The sequence below is a fragment of the Ornithodoros turicata genome, chromosome 1 (assembly GCF_037126465.1).
Source record: "Ornithodoros turicata isolate Travis chromosome 1, ASM3712646v1, whole genome shotgun sequence".
NCBI lineage: Eukaryota > Metazoa > Arthropoda > Arachnida > Ixodida > Argasidae > Ornithodoros > Ornithodoros turicata.
The window spans coordinates 41,686,695-41,712,212 of record NC_088201.1 but is presented as its reverse complement, the minus strand read 5'-3'; the positions used below and the strand labels follow the sequence as shown (position 1 = coordinate 41,712,212).

The window sequence follows — 25,518 nt, the reverse complement described above, 5'->3', positions numbered from 1 at the left end:
TATATTTTAGCTCTGTTAACACAAGAGCCAGAAATAGTACCCTATTTATTCAGAGATAAAGCGAACACATACGCAAAAAGTTATATAATGATTGGAATGGAATCAGGTAAACAGCGCATGCGCGACGGGCTAAGACTACCCTCGAAAGCACGCTGCGAACACGACTAGCTGAGTCTACAATATGTCCGTGTATGCCAACCGGTTGAACAACTGAAACACACAAAAAAAGCCAGGAAACATGACTATTACGGCTTATCCTGCACAAAGCCGGGAGCATCGACACGGCAAATCCATAATGCCCATTGCATGCTTATTAATAAACGCGTCGCCTATGGCGAAATCATGTTCAGTTCCCATCATTAAAAGGGCCTTAGTAAGCCGGTAGAAAAAATGTCATGCAGGGCTGAATGCGGTGCGGGGTTCCTGCCTGACATCCCAATCATAAACGGGGGTATCGATTCAAAGGGATAAAAAGATGGTAGTCGCGTGCCATTCGTGGGATAATCCCGAAATGCACGAGTTTAACAAGCGCTCCGAGAGGCGGTTCCTTAAGTGAATCACGCCGAGATTCCTCGTGTCCATGCCCTTTGTGGAGCCCGAACGCCACGTGCGTCACAATGTGGACACATACATATTTACTTGGCATAGTAGTATTCCTACGGATCAATACCGTCACTCACCCATCCAAGCCGGAAACCGCCTTCGTTCTCCATGTGGATACTGGTTCTCTAAAAACGGCTGCTACTAAGACAGACCAAGAGGCGTTCCGTACCTCGTGTGCCTGCAAGACGCCAGTGTGACACGAAGGTCGACAACAATGATAAGAAAATACGAAGTATACCATTTTAAAATGCAATCATTGCAAATGAAACGCACAAGGTAACGGCATTTTACGTGTGCTGGGCGATTAGAAATAAGGAGCGTTTGAACGCGAGCAAGAACCACTAGAGGACCCTTATATGTCGCAAGAACACGTGGAGAAACCAGACATGTACAAGATACTCAAAAATGTATTTAAGATAAGATAATAAATACTAACGTTAGAATGTAATTAAGATAGAGTATAAATACATGAAAAAAAGTAATTAAGATAGAGTACAAAATACTGGAAAAAGTATTTGAAATACAATTAAGATACCATTTATCCTTGAACGCAAAAAGTCATCGGACTGGTCAATGCGGCAAGTCGCCGCTATGTGACATGAATCACCTAAACCCCGCGCACTACGCTAGCCGATGCCCTATCCGCTAGCGTAGTGCGCGGGGTTTAGGTGATTCATGTCACATAGCGGCGACTTGCCGCATTGACCAGTGACCGGTGACTACGCTAGCCGCCGCTGTGTGATAGGAGTCATCTAAACACAAGTCCCAAAAAGATGACAAAGAGGTACCACATAACTCCACTATATGTGAGCCAGAACAAAGCAAACTTCTAACAAGTCCCTGCTCGGCGAGGTCAGAATTCGGCGTCACCGCGTCAGGGCACACATAATAGAACCCTCACTGGCCAGGGATTAGTACACACGGGGCAAGATGTCCAAATGGGGACTTCCAAGAAGGGCCAATGTCCGGGTCAAGCCGAGGGACTCAGGAAATTTCAACTGAACAAGCAAGATAATGGAAAGACGAGACACAGAAAGTTTGAGAGGGAGATCCAAAATATGTAATTAGAGTATTGAGTAGAAAATACCATAAAATGTATTTTAAATAGAGTACAAATACACAAAACAAAAAGTACTGAGTAGAGTACCAAAATACCGCAAATTGTATTTAAAATACAGTATTTTAAATACAATACTCCAAATACGTACAAGTCTGGGAGAAACAGAAGAGACAAGGCGCCTCATTTCACGGAAGTCTGGATTGGACTAGCCTCGGCTTGGTAGCATCGTTCTTTAGCCACTTGAAACACTCATGCTATGTGGATCACACCTATGTGAATCATGTGATTTGAAGGCAAGATAGGTGGGCTATAGTAACATATTCCAATAGCCCCCAAAGTTGCGCAGTAATCGGGTATCACGGGAGAAGCACCCGCCAATAGATATCGCGGAAGAAATGTCAAGAGTATCCGAAAGACCCTGGGATAAACGATGGAAGGTGCTCAAGCGGTGCTGCTAGTGACAAAAGCAGGCGAGCAGCCGAAGAAGGAATATTCGGTGGTGGGCACAGCGCAAGATATACGCGAGAAGACGTGACGTGTAGGGCTCAGATGGTCACGCGCAATCAACTATTGTCTGACGTTGTTCTTTTCGCACTCGCGTCTCCGCCGATATCTCGCCCCATAAAGTTGGTCGTGCGGATACTCGGTGTATGGTATGGCACGTGGTCCATACGATAGATTTCTTGAGGTACCAGACTTGAGGTAACGTGATTTTTATAACAGGCTATCCTTTCTAGATTCTTTTACTGAATTTTTCAGTTTCAGTTGGGAGATTTCCTGTTAGAGTGATGGGGAGTCTCTTTTCCTTACATTCGTCGGCGAGTTTTAGTAGTAGATGGGAGAAACTCTACGAAAACGACGCGACGAATGGTGCTGTCCAATCAAAGTTAGGACCGGGATTGACTCATCCTATTTTCGGAGCAGTTATCGTGAACATCTTCCTTTTACGATACCAAAGGCAAACTTTTATGAGTGAGTTCTAGGAGAACGTATAAAAGTTTGACGATAACGTTTCCGAAAACATGATAAGCCAATCGCGCTTTGGAGTGACTGATATCTGATTGACTGACAGCGAGTCGGAATCGGACGTCGCTTACGTTTCTCTAAGACTCCCTATTGTATTTCGGCTTGTCCCCGGACAGTGGCACCTGACATGTGGCATTCCGAAATATTAATGTCAGTATTCTAGATGCATTAAAAGTATGTATTATTACTTCCAATACAGCAATGAATAAGTGAGTAGGAGACGGAAGCTACATGAAAGGAACTGAAGCAGTAGTTGTTTAATAACCCTGAAGAAAGGAGGAACTTCCTCCGAAACGTCGACCATATCTATTCCTAACAATTGTAATTAGTTTGTCATTGTAAGAGTTAACCATTATCTGCAAATTTCTTTATTAAACTATAGTATGCTGCTTCAGTTCATTTCATGTAACTTCCGTCTCCAACTCACGTATTCATTGCTGTTTATTAACCTGCTGGCTTCAGACACTCTCTCTTCGTATTCTATCAATTATAATAAATGTATTAATTTTTAAACATATTAAAAGCGGTGTTAGTGCTTCAAAAATACTTAATACGTCATAGAGAACAGCTAGCTGCATGGCGAGAGTCGTTCCAGTGCTGAAGCCACACTCTCCAGAGCTCTCCTCCTTCGGAGTTTGGCCAGCTGCCTTTGAGAAATTGATGGAGCGTATGATCCTTCACACCACTGAGTTGTGACTGGAAAGGTGCTCGGCGTGAAGTGACAGAAGCGGCCTAACGGTGATAGAAGCAAAGAGACGACGGAAACTTGTGGTCGCGTTCCTGCACGTTAAAAGGGGTACGCGAAAGTAGGACATGCTCTCGCATGCTATACTCACGTATGCAAAATTGGTCTGTTGCACAGCGGATTTCAATAAATCGACAGCTTTCTATAAGGCAAGAGGCTGTTTGCCAGCACACATGATGGGATAGGTCAAGGATGAGGTCGGTATGCGGAAGCGTATAAAATCCGATGCCATTCCACGTTTCAATGGTCGGTCACAGAAGAAAAAAAAAACAAATAAAAAAACATATCGGCCTTGGAGCCGTCGGCAAATCTCGTTCAGCCATAGCCATCTACAAGCGGAGACAAATGGGACCATAGTACTACCTAACGACTAGGAGTGGTCCTCTCGGACAAGAAGTCTGTTAGCTGTCATCTCCACTGCGGAGTACGCGACACACATGGCTGGCGTACAATCCTCGGGATAATTTGGGAGCGGAGCTGTTGTGGAGGGAACACAATAAGGTGCACTATAAAACTTCCCGAACTCCCGAGTTTCGTTAAAAAAGGGTTGTTCTTGTCGAGGCATTTTCCTGTCGCTGCTTCAGATCCTCCAAAATCGAAGTTGAAGCGCACACAGGTGGACATGTCGAAATAACATGTCACGAGAGCATTATTTGCTTCCCCTACTCCCAACAAGTTAACTTCTGAATGAACCTAACACACCCAACCATGCTAGCAACGGAGATACTGACAGAATATCGGAATCTGGTCCATCCAGGGTAAACGAAATGACTTCTATCGCATCTTCATGGAACAGACAGGTGTCGTCAGTCCAAACGGGCAAGCCACCTTGAGGAGAACTGTGATGACAGTGATATCAAGGATATTTCGGAAAAGCGCGCCTTGCTGGATGCTGATGAAGCCTTCAGAGATCATTCTGGACTCGGAACGGAGGCGTTGACAACAGGAGACGATGACCGGTCACGCAAAATCAGCGGGAGTGCGCTGTAGAAAAACGTGCTTTTCCATATATTGTTAGGCAGCTGTCCCACGGGCAAACCGAATCATTCAAATGAGGTGCTAATTCCATTCCAATTGACAGCCACCGCAGCCGTTCTCTGTTTGAGCTTTCAAATGCGAAGGCCACGCAGATAAAGAAATCTCCCGTTGCGCAAGCAGACAGACTCGTAAAAGACGTCCGTTTAATTTGCATGTTCGGCTCTGAAGCAGTTCCTGGCACACGCGCGCCGGCTGCCGAGACACACACAAAAAAGTTCGCGCACGCGGCGAAGAATGCAGTGAGGATGACGCTCGGGTGCTTTGAATTTTAATTATGCACTGCTCGGTGGCGAATTGTGTTGTTCGGGGCCCGGTAGTTATTAGTGCTCCCCCTTAGGCATCCTGGCGGGCAGATCGGGGGGACACCCGCCTAGGGCACGTCACCCTGGTGACCCGGCCCAATTAGAATGGGATTTGCGCGGGCACTGACTGCATTCGGATATTGCAAATGCTCTTTGTCCCGTTTGCACCGATTTCGAAATTTCCGGCATTCGGGCGGGGGTGCCCCGGTGATGCCAAAAACAATTTCGGGCTGACTTTTTCGAAGGACGGAATAATAGGAGGAGAAAAAAAAAAGAACAAACGCTCGTACGAATTATTGTTTATTGCCGCATCCGTTAGAGAGCCTGGGTTTCACAACAGTGACCTATCCTTTACGATAACGTAACCCCGTGTGCTTTTGTTGTAGAGGCGCGCAGTGGCTAGTGTACGGTATGAAATGCATGAATGCAGGCAAAGGGACAACAGGAGTAACTCCATCGATCAGGCAGCGTGCAAGACAAAGCAACACTGGCAATTGACGCCGCTATGGCCGTGCGGACAACACCGGCGGCACGTCCAGACGATGGTGCGCTGACAGACGGCTGATGGATTGCACAGGGAACGGCTCTACCGCCAGCCCATCAGGCATTAGTGTCAGCCGGCCTGTCAACTGTTGTGTATTGATGCGTAAATGCTCCCGCCTGCGCAACCATAACCAAAACAGGAGAAGTCAAGATAAGTTTCGGCTCCAAAGAACTGTAGGTTCGCTTTAAAAAAAAAAATGTCTTCGTGCCTCATCGGCTTTCCCTCAGAGACGAGGGGCACGCTATACCTACAAGCAGAGTCGCTGACCCTAGGAACTTCTCACATTTCGGGAACAAGGACACGAAAAATGATTCTTCCAGCCGCATTACTATCAAGTGCCTGCCGTCTTGAAGGCAGTGCGTTGACGAAAACGAACGACAAACATGTTCATATAGGCGCATTACGCAGTGCAGTTCTGTCATTTACCACGATAAAAGAAAAAGGACGCCAAACGTGACCAAATGGTGGCCTTTCGCTCAGATTTCCTCCTTAAATTTCTGTGCTTGAGTAAAGGTTCCTCTATCTCCAGCATCCTTTCCACCCTTTGGAATATCTCAACCGACCCTGCAAACTCGAGCAGCTTGGTCCTATGTCTACCCACGAGTTCATGACAATTTAAGTTGCAAGTGAATTTAGTTTCTGTATCTGCACATACTTACTCATGCTTGCTGCATTGTATACCGCAAGTTGGATATATAGTAAATCACGTTCCTCATATATTCATTCTAAGTAAATTTTAGTTAGTGCAAAATGCGTCAACACTGGCACCTCATGTTGACCGCTACTCTAACTTGATGCCGCGCAGAAAGGTAACCCATCTATTTGTGCACGAATGCTCTGCGCGCCCCGGCTAGATGCTCAGGTAAAAAGACATCCCCGCGCGATAACGCAAAATCGGGAGTTGACTGGCTTGCCAACATGGTTACAATGTTTGCGGTTATTGTCTTCGCCCAAACAATCGAGACAGACCCCGCGTAGTAATTCGCGTCGAATATCAGTGGTCGTCTCGCTCCGTAAACGGTATATTCGATTGATGAATAGCTCCAACCATACACACTAATCCCGAGTTTCACCATAGACACAACTTGTACACCTTGACGTTTTGTGAGGGGAACACTGTTAGCAAACCAAGCAGTACACTCGGTTTCCCTCACGCTGCTAAAGTCAACCGCGACACAACCTGCCACAAATCCCTAATCCGTTTATTTGTACACAGGCGGGTTGTGTGTACATACAGGCCTGCATTCCTTGCAGTTGCGGTTTTGAGCACAGCCGTGTGTGCAGGGAGTGCCTTCCGTAGGTGGCAGAACTGCCATCATCGGCCGGGAGGGCTGCCTATTTGGACAAAGCCGTCAAGCGCCACAATGGGCCCCGGAACGCACTCCCGTTCAGAAAGGACTTTTCTGGAGAAGGCGCGAGTGCCCTGCCTCCATCTTCTCCCTATTGAGCTCCATTCCAGTGATTGAGTTGTTTAGGGAAGACAGCGCTTTGAATAAAAACGGGCCCAGCCGTGGGAGGGTTGTCTTTCCGACACTTTCCCCGGGTATTCAGCGAGGACAAACTAACAATCGTATCGCCATCGGAGCCTTCAGTCGCCATTTGCCTTCGCTCTATTTTGCACGAGCTGGAAGCGATACTTGGTCCGCTCATAATCTTGCCATCGGATCGATCTTTGTAAAGGAACCCCAATGGAGAATTTTTCGTGGGACATCAGTAAGCGTTTTAGCGCGTTTAGTGCCGCACAAAAGGACACACATTTGTTACTATTTTGTCAAAACTTCCGAGACGCCTTGGAGAATTGCATCTGAAGGCGTGCCCAGTTTGCTAACTGTTTAGCTTCAGTCCTTTAATGAGAGACTAAATTGTTAGATACTGCTGTTTCTGGGTGCCACCTACGAACGTGTGAATGAACCAAACTCCCCCACAAAAAAAAAAAAAAAAAAGTGAAACGCCGCAAACAAAAATGGCGCACCATCGCGAAACGTTTGGTCACGGTTCGGACCACTGGTAGCGGAACGTCAAAACCTACGGGGGGCCAATGTTCAGACGGAGTGCCACACGGGTGGGTTGTCACGAGCAGCATTAAAGTACAGTCTCTGTCGCGGAGAACCTGCATTGTCCATTGACGCGTTGGAATATCACCAACCGCTGCTGCTTTCCGAGAACGAATACAGTATTCCATTTCCAATTCACCAAAAAGGTAACGATGGACTAAAGACTAAACGACAAGCGAGCTGGTGTAACGGCACGACTTATACACAACGAACAATGTAACGGTTCGGCTAACATTTCTACGACATACGCCGGTAAAACTTTAAGCAATTCGGATCTATCCGAAAAACCGCGTTTTTTTTTTCAGGGGGGGGGGGGGGGGGTAACCAAGAACTCATCAAGAAAAACCATGCAGTGTTATGATTGCCACTCGTCGCGGGTTAGCAGCCTCCGCCACAGCGAAAGGTGGTTCTCTTGACCCGGATCCACTGCGCGAAGTATCCACTCGATCCACACTGTTTAACTTAACAATGCGCGAAGCATCTGCTTAATGCGGTCATGTCCTTCACGACCTATACATCCTGGGCATTGCGGGGCGTCCACTTCGCTGAATTATTTAAAAGGAAGATCAATTTTTATGAGGACAGCTGAAGGCGACACGAGCTCCTGTAACTTGACAGCTGGAGTACCTCAGGGAGGCGGACTTAGTTCCTCCGTTAATGTTTTCGCTGCGCTGTCTGCTCTGTCACCTCAGGGAGTGCACCTCAGTCTTTATGTGGACGACATTTGCATATAGTCCTCAGGAAAGCAGTAGCCAGCCATGCAGCGTCGCCCTGTATTGAAACGTTCCTACAACAGAGACACATATGGGCGTGCCATCAGAAAGTAACTGTGATGATGCCTTTTACACGGCGGCATCTACAGAAATTTCAACTTCATATCGGTGGGTACCAAATACGCCGACTAGATTCCATCACCACTACATCATAGATTCCTTGTGGTTCCTTGAGGTCACCCTGGATCGGAGTTTGTCGTTTGCTGCGGAGGTGCGCTGCCTAAAGGCAAGAGCAGAGAGTCGACCGCACTGCGATATTTATGTGTCTCTCGGTGGGGCACCTCCACCAAAGCAATGCTCAGTGTTCGGCGCGCCTTCTTAAGCCGGATGCTAGCGTACCACATACCGTTGCTTCAGAAATAAGAGGGCCCTAGAGACCATACTGGCAAATGGTGTAAAGCTGTGTCTTGGCGTTCCTCGTGGAACCTCAAACGTGGTAGCGATGGCAGAGGCAGGAGAACCACCTGTACAACTTCTCAGGATGCAGGAATCGTTTCGCCACTATGCACAACTTCCAACGCGTCACCATCGCCATCCTCTGCTTAGAGCCATACTGCGAGCTCCAACTCCGTTTTCACTTATGCTATTTAGGCACTGGCGCTGCCGTATATTATATATACTTAACATAAGCATTACGCATACCGAGCTCTTCCTACATGGGCCCTACAGCCTCCGGAAGTGAGGGTCAGTGTCCCGGGACTACCCGGCAGGAAGGGTTATCGACCCAAGTCTTCCGACAGCCCGCAGTCTAGATTTCCTCACTGATGCATCAACAACGACATCTGTCTCGTCATGTGCGTTCGTGATCCCTGAGATAGACGTTAAAAGGGCACGGGTGCAACAGATCACCTCAGCTTCGAATCTCAAACGGACATAGCATCAGGTTTCAATGGATCCCTGGTCACTGTGGCATTGCCGGAAACGCGGCTGCGGAGGCTGCTGCACGCCGGGCACCCAAATACAGTCACGTCCAACTAAGGTCCCCTTACCTCACCAAAGGCGAAGTAAAGAGGATGATTAGCGAACTCAGCCAACGTACAACGCTTTTTCGCTTACAGGACCTGCTCGGTCTTCGCTGCTGTACAGGGTTGTTGTACAGGGTTGACCCGGAGTTACCCCAAGCAGCACGCAGACATCGGACCGACATCGGACCGATGTGCATCTACGGACATTCCCAATGTCGGTCCGATGTCCGGTCTGCAACATCCACCGGAGTTGGCCCGACGTCATGTGCCGGAGTTGGCCCGACGTCGTGTGCCGGAGTTGGCCCGACATCGTGTGCCGGAGTTGGCCCGATGTCATATGCCGACATGATACAGACAAAATCTGCCGCTGTGTAGGTGATGTCAAGCCGACTTAATTTGTATATTCATATTTGTGCTGTGTGCCGTGCTGGATAATTGTGTATTTCATCTTGCTGATCCCGAAAAAACACAACAGACAGGCAAGTCTGAGGAAAAATACCATATATTTTTATTTACTGTTTTGAATGCAGTCTTTCCTTTCGACCACCTTCCCGGTCAATGGCGCACGTCAAATACCTGCCAATACGGGCAGTTATTTCCTTGTCTGTGACCGTGATGCCCAGGGACTGCATGCGCTTGTGGACAGCCACTTTTGAAAAACAAACACAACAACAGATTAATTACCTTGCGGAAAATGCATATGCCACATCCAGGGACTGGCAAGGGAGAAGCATCCCTCGTCCACAGAAATTTACACTATATATTCATATATATATATAGTTTTTTTTTTCATTCTTCTGCAACCAGATGTTACAAAAAGTGCAACTATGATGACATAACCAATTACACTGTCATTGGTATTATATGAGGCTCTACTGCAGTCATCATGCAGCATATGACCTGCAGCCGAGGAAAACCACCCAAACACCACTCACCAAGCATACAAGTGAAGTGACGTGTATCCCCTGAAGGGAGTTTCTGGTGCACGTCTCTGCTGCTGTTGTTGACGTTGCTCATCATCATAGCAACATACAACCACAGGGTGCAGTGCCTGCATTTCGACAGCCCTCTACGTAATATTTAATTCCAACAAATACTATGCAGAGAAACTGTTCTCTCCAGGCAACATGTGCTTGGAAAACTGGCAAATATGCTGAAGTTCATGACATGAATATTATTCTGAGACTTCTGTTCATGCAAATGGCTAGAAATAATCTGTCCAATAACAGCAAAAGCATCTTTATGGTATGTAGTTCAATCAGGTGCCATAGCACTGAAGACATAACAATGCACTGTCACAGAGCGGATTAAAACAAAAACTAAAGACAGACTATGTATTGCCGGAACTACTTAAGGTTTCTATGGTTAGGAAAGATATGTAATACAAAGCAAAAGCAAATGGAAACAACCATGCCATATATTACTCACCAATTATGCACGCGAACAACTGCGTGCCCTTGAAGGCCTTTTTGCCGTTACGGCCTTCAACTGTCACCTGCTGTTGCAAGGCCTTTCTGGAGCACGTCTCCATAATGAGTCGCACGACGTCAGTGAGCGTGCTGCCCCCAACAATAGCAAGGCGGTCCACCTAGAGCGAATGCAAACAATTTAGGTTGCATTTTCTTATGGAGAAGTCACAAGCTGGATAGGCAAATTATCATATGACAGTACAGCTTTCACAAGTAACTTAAATGTGCCTACAAGTACCTACAATGAATATAACAAGCTTCTGCGAAAGAACGATGAGCGCAGGTGACCTACAGAGCCAGAGCATGCGCAAGGCTCTGTCTGCACACATTTAAAAAACCCTCTCCACGTGCAAAGAGCACATCGGCAGATGAGAAGACGTTGACAGTGACAGTTATGCTTCGGATAAATGATGGGAAACATTCACTCACAGCAGTCACACTGCATGCATAATATACTGCTTGCTGTTTACATCTCATGATGCTGTCACTCAGCAAATTTCAAGCAGCCCGTAGAAGCCGTCATGTGACTTACGCGTAACGCACACTTCAGCATTTTGAGCTAGTGTCTGAGTGTTGGTGTTGCCTGGTGAAGAGCCTGAAATATATGCTCATGATATAGCAATGAACATGCTAGGGGGCTGTTTCTAGGCTACAGTACGAAAGAAGATACATACTTGTAATATCAGTGGGGCTTACAGTGTCCTTGGAAGGGTGCGTCATGGCTGGACCAAACACTGCTCGGAAGAGGCGACGGCGTCACAGGCCTGCTGCTTGATGGAGGCAGATGTGCGACGGGCCCGCTGCTCGGAGGAGGCGGTGGTGTCACGGTGCCTTTGTATTAAAAGCAATTAAGCTGAATTAAGCGTGCACGGGTTCTATCATACAATTCCATCAGCACACTTGTTTAAAACTTGAATTCTTGGTTTACCACATTTTAGATGACGCAAGCCCTTCTCTTCAATACCTCTTTTGGTTGAGATCAACACCAATTTTCGACAATAAACTAGTTAATACTTACGAGGACTGCCGTTCAGGTGTATCACATCACAAGCTGCAAAAAAAAAAATGCTACTGTGTGTCATACAACACAACACAGCATGCACATAACACACACACAAAGAAGAAAAAAAGAACACAATCATTAAAAGCGAGAAGTATTGCCTACGTGGTGATGGCAACCGCAGCCTTTTCCTCGGTGGAGGGATTACATCGGCTGCAGAAGAGAACACATTTCATATAACACACGCCTACAATAAGTGTGCCTGAGATGGGTACCTGGACCTGTATCCTGGGTACCTGCATCCTCCTCTTCACTGGATTCGGTATCTAGGTGAGAAGTATATTCTGCCTCCCTAGCGTTTTTCTTTGCTCTTTTGTAACTGTCTGGCACAAAGAACATGCATTCCAACAATAGTGTTCAGAGCAATAATCACATTTTTGAAGTATCCAATAAGCAAACATTTTGCCATATATTCCAAGTGTGGGGCCATCATGTATCAAGTATTAAATAAACTTACTGAAAGATGCCATGCACACACACGCGCACAGCGTCCAGTCATCTTCAGGATCGCAGCGGTCCTTTATCATCTGTGTGAATCGTGAATTCGGTTTGCCTGCCGGCCACAGGCACAACTTTCCGCCGACGATCCATTTTGTGGGAACGAATTCCACGGTTTCGTTCTGACCCTGAGTGAACTTGACCACGGTGTAGGTTTTGCTGAAGTACATGAGGACGTTAAAACAAAAAATAAATAATGGTAACTTTCACGAAAGCTCACCTCATTTTGTGCGTCTCCTGCTGCTTTGATGATACAGGTGCCATATCGAGGAATTTGCACAGAAACTTCCGCAACTTACAATGACGCCGCTATACTAGGTACCAGACTCACAAAAAACACTGCACATACTCTGCACAGCACGAAAGGTACAGTATATATCAAACGAAGCGGGAAAGACAACACATATCAAGAGAGCCAGAACGAAAATGCCGCTAATAACAACACGCGCAATACAGGAAGGCGGGATTCCCGGAACAGGAAGCGGAAATGCTGCTACAGATTGTGATGTTGTGATTTGAAGATTTTTTCGCAAAGAAGATAAAATCTAGCAAGAAATGCAAAATTTGAGCGAAAACAACAACAAAGTGTCTCTGTTTTGTGTCCAACATCTCTATGAAATGATGAAATGTGTGAAAGCATCATCAGCATCTCGTGTTGCTTCCGCAGTCGTTACGACGTTTGTGTTGCCGCTCATTTTCGTCTGGTTGTGCCTCTTTCCAAGTCATTAGCGGTTTTTAGTTATTACATGTTCCGTGTGAAATGCACGCATCATGTCGAGGTGGAGTCGATACCGTCCATTGCGGAGGGAGTTAGAAGACACTGTGAGTGAAATAGTGAACAGTAACTCGCTTCATACGTGTGAACGAGGCACTCATCCGCAATCAGAACCTGGACATTTTGATGCAGATTATAAAACAAGCGTTCACCATCCAGTTACGATTGAGACGGACTCTGAGCTCTCGCGGGACGAGTTAAGTGACGATGTAGCAGCGGAGCATTGTGAAAGCCATGAAGAAAATTTTGAGGACAGCGTAGTCTCGAGACTAGCAAGGATTTCCCTCAAGCATAATCTGACGCATGCCTGCGTAAAGGATATCGCCGCCCTCTTGAGGTTCTGCGGTCACGACATTCCAACAGACGCCAGAACCATACTGGGGACGCAAAGAAGAGCTCCTTTGCAACATGATGGCACATTTGCCCACTTCGGATTGGATGCTGGTATTTTGGAGTGCATTGGAGTGGGGATTTTCCCCAGCGAAATCCGTTTGCAAGCAAATATTGACGGCCTTCCCCTGTATAAAAGTTCTTCAACGTGCTTTGGCCCATTTTATGCAGGGTAGCAAATCATAGCAATCAAGAGCCATTTTTAGTGAGCCTGTATTGTGGTAAAGGGAAGTCACCGAATCTTGACACATTTCTGACGCCGTTTCTGGAGGAAGTGCAGCGTCTCATGACCGAGGGTATCCAGTTCAAGGGGGCACACATGAGTGTAAAGCTGGATGCAGTGATATGCGACGCCAGATAGCAATGCCAGTTGTGCCAATGACAACTGTGACATCATACATAAAGTTCAGACGTTACTCATGACAACAAAGATGTTTACCATGCCTGGCCTATGTCCTACGGCACGAGGCATTTGTGAAAACATATTTCGTTGCAACTTTTCCCTGCAAATAAATAAATTACTCTCTTTGGAACCCCGAGTGACGTGGTCATGCTCATCAATGCTACTCCTTACGTCTCTGCAAATTCACCAGGGATTTTTGCCAAGCTGCGAAGGATGCAGGACACTAATTTGCGAATGTCCTCCTACGTTTACGTGGTGTGCCATGCAAAATTAAGGGCATGTTTTTTCATTTTCAGTCAGTATAATGTGCTATTTATTTTATATTTAATTTTCACTTCTGTGAAGAGCACCAGACATTTGTGAAAACATATTTCGTTGCAATTTTTCCCTGCAAATAGATAAATTACTCTCTTTGGAACCCCGAGTGACGTGGTCATGCTCATCAATGCTACTCCTTACGTCTCTGCAAATTCACCAGGGATTTTTGCCAAGCTGCGAAGGATGCAGGACACTAATTTGCGAATGTCCTCCTACGTTTACGTGGTGTGCCATGCAAAATTAAGGGCATGTTTTTTCATTTTCAGTCAGTATAATGTGCTATTTATTTTATATTTAATTTTCACTTCTGTGAAGAGCACCAGACATTTGTGAAAACATATTTCGTTGCAACTTTTCCCTGCAAATAGATAAATTACTCTCTTTGGAACCCCGAGTGACGTGGTCATGCTTATCAATGCTACTCCTTACGTCTCTGCAAATTCACCAGGGATTTTTGCCAAGCTCCGAAGGATGCAGGACACTAATTTGCGAATGTCCTCCTACGTTTACGTGGTGTGCCATGCAAAATTAAGGGCATGTTTTTTCATTTTCAGTCAGTATAATGTGCTATTTATTTTATATTTAATTTTCACTTCTGTGAAGAGCACCAGACATTTGTGAAAACATATTTCGTTGCAACTTTTTCCTGCAAATAGATAAATTACTCTCTTTGGAACCCCGAGTGACGTGGTCATGCTCATCAATGCTACTCCTTACGTCTCTGCAATTTCACCAGGGATTTTTGCCAAGCTGCGAAGGATGCAGGACACTAATTTGCGAATGTCCTCCTACGTTTACGTGGTGTGCCATGCAAAATTAAGGGCATGTTTTTTCATTTTCAGTCAGTATAATGTGCTATTTATTTTATATTTAATTTTCACTTCTGTGAAGAGCACCAGACATTTGTGAAAACATATTTCGTTGCAACTTTTTCCTGCAAATAGATAAATTACTCTCTTTGGAACCCCGAGTGACGTGGTCATGCTCATCAATGCTACTCCTTACGTCTCTGCAATTTCACCAGGGATTTTTGCCAAGCTGCGAAGGATGCAGGACACTAATTTGCGAATGTCCTCCTACGTTTACGTGGTGTGCCATGCAAAATTAAGGGCATGTTTTTTCATTTTCAGTCAGTATAATGTGCTATTTATTTTATATTTAATTTTCACTTCTGTGAAGAGCACCAGACATTTGTGAAAACATATTTCGTTGCAACTTTTTCCTGCAAATAGATAAATTACTCTCTTTGGAACCCCGAGTGACGTGGTCATGCTCATCAATGCTACTCCTTACGTCTCTGCAATTTCACCAGGGATTTTTGCCAAGCTGCGAAGGATGCAGGACACTAATTTGCGAATGTCCTCCTACGTTTACGTGGTGTGCCATGCAAAATTAAGGGCATGTTTTTTCATTTTCAGTCAGTATAATGTGCTATTTATTTTATATTTAATTGCCACTTCTGTGAAGAGCACCAGACATGCAAGTTGCGCCCGCAAACAGGTAACGAACTGACACAACAGAACACCGACATTGCCAACTTCAGCATGATATTTGTTGAAAGTTGGCATTGTCGGCTGCATGTCGCTGGTTTCAATCAACATCGAGCTGACATTGCCAACTTCAGCGTGATATCTGTTGCAAGTTGGCGTTGTTGGCTACATGTCGCTGGTTTCAATCAACATCGAGCCGACATTGCCAACTTCCAGCAGATATCTCGCTGAAGTTGGCAATGTCGGCTCGATGTTGATCGAAATCAGCGACATGCAGCCGACACTGCCAACTTCAGCGTGATATCTCTTGCAAGTTGGCATTGTCGGCTACATGTCGCTGATTTCGATCAACATCGAGCCGACATTGCCAACTTCCAGCAGATATCTCGCTGAAGTTGGCAATGTCGGCTGGATGTTGATCGAAGTCAGCGACATGTAGCCGACATTGCCAACTTCAGCATGATATCTCTTGCAAGTTGGCATTGTCGGCTACATGTCGCTGATTTCGATCAACATCGAGCCGACATTGCCAACTTCAGCGGGATATCTGCTGGAAGTTGGCATTGTCGGCACCATGTCGTTTTCTTTTTGTCAACATTGAGCCGACATTGCCAACTTCTGTTGTATATCGGCCACAAGTTGGCAGTGTCAGAAATATATCGGGCCGACATGCCCAACTTGCTACAGACATCGGCCCGATGTCGTGTGCTGCCTGGGACGCTTTCGAGTACCTCCGTCCTTCTCTCGACAAACTGCGTCTTTTCTACATAGGCTACGACTGAATGTACATACAGCGGTCGATGGCTCTATACAAATTGGCCAAGTCGTCTTCTCCCAACTGCAGTCACTGTGAAGTCGTAAAGGACACAGAGCACACGCTCCTTGGGTGCTCCAAGTACGCCGACAATCGCAGGGCAAGTTTGGGTAGATGTAGGGTTCCGGGTTTTCCAAGTTTACTTTTTGGCATATGCAGAGGAATTTTTGAGTTTATATATATTTTCCGAGATTTTGGAACTTTTGTCGTTTATTTTTTTGAAACTACGTTATATCCAACGTACGGAGAAAAAACGACGACTGTGTCACTCATCCGGCGAGGAAAGATGTTACAAGTATGCCTTTTGAGGAGGACCTGAGGACTTGAGGACCGGAGTTTTCCTCGCGAGTGTTTACCACGGTCTTGGAATCTTTTTTTGTAGTGTTGTAGCTTGATGCACCCAAAAACGTTCTTTTTTTATTATGCCTACTTTAGTCGTTCTCTGGGGACTGTTACTCTACATCCTGTTGGTGCCGAAACCCGGAATCGAACCAGGGACTTGCATTTTCGTTGACGCTGAGTCGGGTGGCATGGCTTTACGGCGATGTAATATACATGGTTAGCGGCCTCGCCTTGCGTATTTGGGAACGGTTCAGCACGTCCGTTCTCTACGTACTGTCGAATGTTCCGGTCGTACTCTTTGAAGGGGGTCTCGTCAGTAACGATGCGGCTATCCAACCGGAAGAGCCTTATTTCTGCAACAAGGCGACTGACGTGCAGGGGGAACGTTGACCGTCTTCCACGGAAGGCGAAATTCACGTTCGTCCACTGTCTTTACGGTTCGACGTAACTCTGATAAGACGGCGCCATCCACTATCGTCGAAGTACACGCTTCGCTGACCCCGATAACCTCGATCTGCCACCCCTCCTCAGTAGAACCTCTTCCTGCCGAGACATGTAGTCAATGCCAGTCTTCAGCACGCAAATCAGGCTTCTGGCCTTATGTGGAACGAGTGCCTTCACGGTGCTTGGGTCGTGGAATGTCTATACGAACTTCGAGTTGACGGCGATCAGCTCCTGACAACTCCTGTAGCCTCGAATTTCCCCAGAGGTCAGTCGAAGTCCAGGAAACGCCACCATGTTTGCGACGTGTTTGCCGTTGTCCTGCAGTGCAAGTATGTGCTCGTTGTCCACAGGTGGCGCTGAGATGTCTTTAAAAATGACAGGCATGACGATGGCCGTCTTGGCCATACAGACTTCGTACAATTATTTCGACAACGCGTCGTTTAAGGGGCTTGGAGTCCGACTTCGCTGAGAAAGCAGTGTTTCGAATAGCTATGTGCCCCACGTCTTTCTAACCAGCTGGCGCGCTAGGTCTTCGCGGATGAAGGTGCGGGAACTTCAGCTAACGAATATTCCTCTGACGCACTCGCACTTTGTGCCCGACAATCTCCACCGGCGAAACGTTTGTAGGAGGACTGTGCTTGCATGAGAAGTGGGTGCCACAAGAACCGGGCTTTGAGTCGCTTCTACTTTCGTGACCTGGCCGTTCCCCGCCTGTCTTGCAGACCAGCTGGAGTCACACACAGTGGCGGATCCAAGGGGGGGGGGGGGCGATCGCTCCCCTCCCAAACGTCAGTTTATACATTGAATTTCCCTCTCCCCCTCCCCCATTACGCGCTCCGACAAAGAAATCGCCCCCCGCCCCCCAAACCGAGGGTCTGGATCCGCCCCTGGTCACATATGGTGTCAGCATGCCGACCTCCGCATCTTGAGCATTTTCCTTTGAAGCGGCATTCTCTCGACGTGTGCACCTTAAACAACTTCGGCGTAAAAAAAAAAGAAATAAGGACGACGACGAAGTATATATGTAGCGCGTCTAAGCTCGCAAAGTCTCTTCCTGTTTTCTTTTTACGTCGAATAAACGGTGTAATGGGTTGGGTGATCGTCTGTCCATTCTTTCGGCCACATTTTGGTACCGAAAACCCGGGAAGAAAGGCAGCAGCGAAGTCAAGCAGAGAAGAAGTTCTCACAGTTCTCCGACGATATTGGATGCTCTGCACTTCATTCAGACGCTGAGAGAATGGAACGATTGAAGAAGAAACGTGCTACTGTTCGAGCCGCCGTAACTAAGCTTGTGCAGGACATAGCCGAGGACCTGCAAGCAACGCCGTTTCCAGAAGGTGAGGTACAGCAGAAGTACAATCTACTCCTACAACGTGACCAAGAGTTTGCTTCTGTTTTTACGTGCGAGGAATCGATTTCGAGGGCGAAGACGGACTGCAAGCTGGCTCTTGAGCGACATACTCAATCAGTTGTAGATGCAGTTAACCAGCGAGGTACCATTCATGGCAATGCCACAGCCAGGCTGCCAAAATCTAGATATCCCGAAGTATAATGACGATATTGAACGATGGCAAAGCTTCTGGGATCAATTTCAATGTAAAATTCACAATGCTCAACTTAGCAAGATAGACAGGTTTAAGTACCTCAGATCATATATCGTCGGCCAAGCGGCGTCTGCTATCTCCGACCTAAGCATTACGCCAATTACGACATCATCATCGAGCATACGAGTTATTTGTCCAATTTAAAACCCGTGAAGAATGTAAACAACGTGCAAGACTTACGCAAACTCTACGACGACCTTCAGTCACATATTCGCAGCTTGGAGAATTTGAACGTCAGGTCTGAGTCCTACAGTGCATTACTTCACCCCCGAAGAGTTAGTGCAGCAATACTTCCGTACGCAGTCTACAACAGAAGCACCTTGAGTGTATAAACTCAAGCAGTTAATTGATTTCTGGGAAGCGGATCTGCAGACTAGAGTGACGAGCCGGCATATCGTTTCAAGTTCAACGACCGATGACAGCCACAAAAGAATGGTGAAGACACAGCTTCCAAGTGCAACAGCGCTCCATACACGCGTAGAAACGGACTGACAGCAGAGTTGTGTATTTTGTTGGTCGCCCGACCATGAACTAGAAAAGTGCTCTTTCCCACTCACATTGGCTGAGAAGAAGGAAAAGTTGAGACGTAAAAGCACATGTCTCCGCCGCGTCAAACGATTTCATCTATCGAATGACTGTCGCACAGTTAGGAGACAGAAAGCCAGGATGCAACCTGCCTGGTTAGGCTTCTACTAGTTGGGGGCAGCCAGCGCACATTTGTCCAACGAAGTGTACAAGAAAGACTCAGATGCATCCCAGTGACCGAGGAAAAAGTGACGATATACACTTTCGGTGGTACGAAGCTGGAAGTGAAGCAAAAATGCCGTAGAGTACAAGTATGGCTTCGGAGTAGGCACGTGCTGCGTACACCGTCCTTCTGCACAGGTACAATTGGCGTCGCCCAGAGCGAGTGGCTGACAGGTGTGATGATTCCCTCATTTGACAGTCTGTCTAGCTCTTCTGCTACTTTGTCGCGCAATGCGTAAGGCATGGGCAGTTCTTTGAAATACTTTGGCGTGCTTTCGGGACGTACGTGAAGATGTACAGGTTTTTCTTTCATCACCCCTAGGCCAGGCTCAAATATGTCGTTGAACTCACTTGTGAGGTTGTCGATCGTGGCATCATGCGGTGTTCGCAGGACGTTGATGTTGTGATCCAGAATACTCTAGGCGTCTATACGGTCCCTTCCTACCAGGGCTGGTCCGGAGCAATCGACTACATATAGCTGTCCGTCAATCTCTCTACCCAGGTGTCCAACTGTCAGTCTGAGAACACCGAGAACAGGCAAAGTTCCAAGGTAGCACGACAGTTTAATGTCGCATGGCGAAATAGGCGGCCATGCCGTGGCATGTCTCCTGTAGATGTCTTCACTGATCACACAAACTAGAGATCCTGTGTCGAGCTCCATATCTAGCACAACTCCAGCCCACTTCAATTTGAGCATGATTGGCTTTATCTTACTTGTAGATGGTCCCTTTAGCGTGTACAGGTTGAAGCATTCTTCGTTAGAAGATGTCCCAGTGTGGTTGCCTTTGTCTTCTTTAAGTTCCAAGGAGTTGGATTGGTGCTTTGAAGGTACCTTCTACATTGTCGCTGCAACGACGACGCACAAGGAGAACGCCCCCGACAAAGAATGCAGTACCACAGCTAGACACAGCGAAACGTGCAGGCGAAAACACCAAAAGCAAGCCGATATAAGCGAATTCTCGACTGCGACGCAATCGACGTACAAGCATACCACAGTGTAACGCCCTCAGCCCTACAGGCCCCGGACGAGCCTCAAAATACGATGCGACAACACACAAGAAGTGTCCAAAACAACCAGGGAGACATACCGTAAGGTCACTCCCACTGCAAGAGTGAAACCGATCAAGCGGGAAACATGCATTCCCAAGCAGCACAATGTACCGAAAGTGGAGTGCAATAGGGGTGGACGGTATGTGTCTTATCAATGTTCTTTAGTTTCACCCACGACCTACTTAATAAGAGAACGACCAGTTCACTTGACCCCCCTTCCAGCGCCGGCTTTTTAGTTTCACATGTTTGCCGCAGGAGCATTGGTGGCGCTGCCGACATTCCCTACTTCAATGGGGGTTGTAGTGCTTATGCGGTAGCTTTCTACGGACTTCTTCGCATCCGCGTCAGATATTTGTACCTTCTTTTTTTTTTTTTTTTTGCCAAACATATCGTAATCTTTACGCACCAAACCGCCACGAAGACCTCAGTTCACATGAGCATGGTTTATTCCGTAGTGCCTTTTTGCAGGGCAAGATGCTTCCTCGCGTGAAAAGCGAAAAAGTGTGCTGTCATCCATCTGAGATATTTCTCCCAAACCTTGCAATTCAACTGCGGTCACTTTACTTTGCCCCTTACCATATTACTAACATTTCTTCCTTTTCTTTTTGAGCATGTAGAAGAGATTTCCTACAACAATTCACTTTGGAGATACCGAGTGTGTACATACAGACGTTCAGTGCGTGATGGCACCAACTTTAAATTAATCTTAAATTTAAATAACGGCATACAGGAGCGTATCGCCACAGGAAGAGCAGCAGGAACTGCTCTTAACCTATGGCCCTTTTTTACCAACAGTGGTTAACTTTGGACTAAGATCCAGCGTTGCGTGATCTGATGAATATTCCAGTGACAGTAACTTCCTTTAGTGTAGCATTGTTAAGCGTTAAATTCAAGTTAAGGGAAAGTTGTTCTCGGTTCAAATGCTAATTGGTGATGGTGAAACCGGGACTTTTAGTCTATCACTGAAGGACTGGAACCGAAGCGGATATCCGTTTGGTTACGGTTCAGTGTCAGAACTCTGAAAGCGGTAACAGGTAGGAGGCTCGCCGTTTTAATGCTTGTGGTTACCGGTAATCAAGCAGTTGAACCGGTACTTTTTCGGTTTTCTCTAGGATGTATCTGCTTGCTGCGTGGATGTCGCAGAAGCACGTTCAACGCCACTAATCAGAGTTGTAAAGAAATATATATCGCATCCCAAGCTGATCGCGTTCACGCGTGGGCATATTCTTATGAACCGGTAACCGAAATCACATAATTCGGTTCAGGTTGCAGCTTTGGTTAGTTGCGAATGGTGGATTGCAGATGTGGATATGGAAGAAATTTGGGTTCGAAGTCGTCTTCGGTTTCGCCCCGGTTTCAGTCCCTGCGCGCACTTCCACGTGCCAGAGCATGATTGTCTCCACTGCTGGATCGCCAATGAGTTGATAGTTTTTTTACAGCGATATGGGGGTGGGGGTGGTGAAAGGGCTCACTGTTGTCTGCCTCACAGATGTGGGCAACGTCACGACTAAAGCCCTGGAGGAAAACGCGTCCTGGGGCAACTTCAAGGGAATTGTGCGGAGATATGTCTAAAAGTGTCTGATGAAAACCCACGAAAAAATCCACACTGCACATCCAGCTCCGGGACTCGAACCCGGGTACCTCCCAAGTTCTCCCAGGTATGGGGGAACTTGCTTTTCAAGGACGGCGTGGTATCAAATGAAGTACCTTGTGCTGTGTACCAATATGTCATCGCACGAGAAAACAAAATAAACGGCGTCCATGTAAAGTATACCCCGACAAAACGAGCACAGGAGTCGATGTTGTACACTACAAATCAATATGGACGTCGAAAAGATGTACACGAGTCAATACGAACACCACCTCGTCACATGTCCCATGCGGAGTCCCCCTGTTTTAGGGAATGTGGGCAGCGCGCCAAGCGGGCGTTTCACCTGTGAGAGGAGGAAATTGCGAGGAGGTTCCGCGGACAGCCGCTCCATAGGGATTTGGGAAAGTGACCTGGTCGCTCTCTTATTAAGTAGGTCGTGGTTTCACCAGTACGTTCAAGGTCTTCCACCTACCCGTCCACCCCTATTGCACTCGACTTTCAGTACATTGTGCTGCTTGGGTTCATGCCATCGGTGACAATGACGTGCCTATGCCAAAGGTATCAATGTGTGGAGAAACGTTCTGCACCTTGCAAATTCCACCCAAGTCTCAATCGTCCAGACCTTCTGATAATCTTCACTTGAGTGAAGGCATGTCCCTCAGTACGACACATGACACCGTACTTATCTTACTGCAAGCAGGTAAGTTGTGGAACGTGTTAAGCCAATGCCACAGCAATCTGTCACACAAGACATCATATTTCCGCCTCATGTGCGTACACCATTCGCAAGCAGTCAAGAATCGTGCTGTTTTGGCGGTGGACAGGTACTGATGTCTGTCGAGAACGTTACAGGGTCAACGACGAGGCTTAAAGACGAAAACTGGGCTAAAATGGGGCAAAGAGTTGGTCACGGAACGTCCATGAGAAGTCTTCAAGACCCGAGACAACTCGCTATCTCCAGGACAACCGGCTTCTCCGGCGGACAAGGCACCGTTGGCAAGAGCGGCGCAGGACCTGTCTCAATGTCCTGCCGCAAGACTCTACACAAACTCCTCAAGGTACGTCTTCATGGAAGCTGTCGGAAAGCACAAGTTCTATCTTCCAGTTATACGTGACGGGTGATGATGATGTGATACTGCAAGCAGGGCAATGGAGTTGTGGAACGTGTTAAGCCAATCCGACACCAATCTGTCATACAAGACATCACATTTCTGACTCAGTGCGTACATCATCCGCAAGCAGACAAGAATCGTGCTGCTCTGGCGGTCGACAGGTACTGAAGTCAGTCGAGAACGTTACAGGGTCAACGACGAGGCTTAAAGACGAAAATGGGGTTAAAATGGGGCAAAGAGTTGGTCACGAAGCGTTCATGAGAAGTCTTCAAGTCCTGAGGCTCGCGATCTCCAAGACAGGCGGCTTCTCCGGCGAACAAGGCACCGTTGGCAAAAGCGGAGCAGACGTGTCTCAATGTCCTGCCGCCAGACTCGACAGAAAGTCTTCAAGGTATGTCATCAAGGAAGCTGTCGGAAAGCACAAGTTCCATCTCCCAGTCATACATGACAGGTGATGGTGATGTGATAAAGAAGAAAAAAAATGGGGATGGGAATGTATTATAATAAACTAACTTATCGAATTCCCAGCTTCTAATCGCATAACGAAGACACTACCGTTTTGTAGTAAGCTTGCATGAAGCAATGCAGCTTTTGACATGCACGCAAAGCCAATGCTGAGAGAGGATGTTCCGGACAGTGAAAAATACATTACGAAAAGTGCTAAAGAAAACCTCTCACACATTTGAAGAACTCTCAACGATATTAAGTGAAACATAAGCAATGGTTAATTCGCGACCGATAACATATGCTTACTCGGAAGCACGCGAGCTATTACCACTGACTGACTCCCTCATTTCCTACACGGCAAGAGCTTGCTCGGCGACTGAGACCAGGGCCATTCCAGCCAAAACCAGCCACAGGTGTAGCTCGACCCGCTTAGATTTTGCTGAAAAAAAAAAAAAAAAAAAAATTGTGTGCATTCCTTTAGGGGTGTGTATTTGGGATATAAACTTTTTTTCGAGATTTCGTTTTCTTGAGCATTGGGGGCGCCTCGAACTTGGCCCAAACATGAAAAAGTGTTGTCCGTTCCACGCGTCCTTCTGACACACACAGACGGCATTTCTGAGCTTTCTTTGCTGGTGTTAGAGTGGAAGAGTCGACCTACCTGCATGAACAAGAGATAAACTGATGTTCTGAGGCTGGAACAACATAGAAGGGACAGATACAAACAAAGCCTCAAATTGCCTAAGAAATCAACGATGAAAGATGAAAGTCACTGAAAAGGTTAGCCAGCTGTAGGGATCGAACCCACATTTCCACGATTTCCGTCGTATGAATGTGTGTATGAGTGAGCAAAAATGTAAGAGTGAAAGGAGGGTGAGTGAGAGTGAGTGGCTGGTTTGTCGTCCCTTCAGATGACGCACCCCGAAAGTCGCTGGAGAGGCGTGTTAGCTTAGCTCAATTGGCAGAGCCCTGGAACGGCAATCCAGAAGATGTGGGTTCGATCCCTACAGCTGGCTAACCTTTTCAGTGACTTTCATCTTTCTACCTGCATATGGAGTGAGAACGAATCTGGTGACGTGGAGCGCGTTTTGGACCAAGTTTACGATTAATTTTCAGCAAGTTAGCATTCTCGCAAGACCCCGAGATTATTTATGCTCATAAACTACTGTATGGAGATTAGCTTCACGTAAAAATATGACGCTTATCTATATTCATTGTTTAACTAAGCGACCGTGAATATCCACAATTCGCAAATAATGACACTTTTCAGATAGTCTTTTTACATTCCTGAGTCGTCTAGGAAGTGAAACAAATCGTGCCATTTGTAGAACAAATCGTCTCCTGTAACATATTCAAAATCTACAGGTGTATTTTTCATTAAACGAGGAAAAAAATGATTTTTCCCCTCCCCATACTCCGCTGCAGCTCATTCGTTAGTTGAGGTCGTCTTGGAAGTAAAGAGTGATAACTTTGTGACCCTCTTTTGTGAAAAGAGACCCTCTCCTTTACCATTTTGAAAACCTAAAGATGTATTTGTTCTTACGCGAGAAAAAAAGATTCGTTAGCGCACTTGCATCCCGTCTGTAAGGTACCATTGTCACCCTTCGGACGAATTTCGCCTTCTGCTGTTCTGCCAAGTTCTACCAACATAACACGCACAGTCGCTGCTTCGTAACGGATTCGTCATCATTTATGGTTGTTTCCACATACCTGAAGTCGTCTGGAAAGTGAAAACAAACACACCTTTTCAAGAACAGACCATGTCCTATAACATATTAAAAATCTGCTGGCGTATTTATTTTTAAATGGGAAAAAACTTCGTCAACGCATTTGCATCCGCTCTGTGAGGTACCATTA

The 25,518-nt window shown here is 46.6% G+C and overlaps 1 protein-coding gene across 5 annotated transcripts; it reads right to left on the bottom strand.

The window, feature by feature from the left end:
- Window positions 1-9,596: 9,596 nt before the first annotated feature.
- On the bottom strand, window positions 9,597-12,594 carry LOC135398492 (uncharacterized). Of its 5 annotated transcripts, none has more exons than XM_064629900.1 (9): window positions 12,358-12,594; window positions 12,097-12,296; window positions 11,855-11,962; window positions 11,745-11,792; window positions 11,598-11,630; window positions 11,254-11,410; window positions 11,112-11,174; window positions 10,046-10,698; window positions 9,597-9,759 (listed from the first exon to the last, which is right to left on the bottom strand). In XM_064629900.1, exons 1-6 carry the CDS (start codon window positions 12,399-12,401, stop codon window positions 11,262-11,264), a joined length of 582 nt encoding a protein of 193 aa, XP_064485970.1. In that variant the 5' UTR covers window positions 12,402-12,594; the 3' UTR covers window positions 9,597-9,759; window positions 10,046-10,698; window positions 11,112-11,174; window positions 11,254-11,261. The 5 variants fall into 5 exon arrangements, with proteins under 5 accessions (XP_064485970.1, XP_064485976.1, XP_064485981.1 ...); XM_064629906.1 differs by having other exon boundaries at window positions 9,597-10,161; window positions 10,539-10,698; XM_064629911.1 differs by having other exon boundaries at window positions 10,539-10,698.
- Between the last annotated feature and the right edge of the window lie 12,924 nt (window positions 12,595-25,518).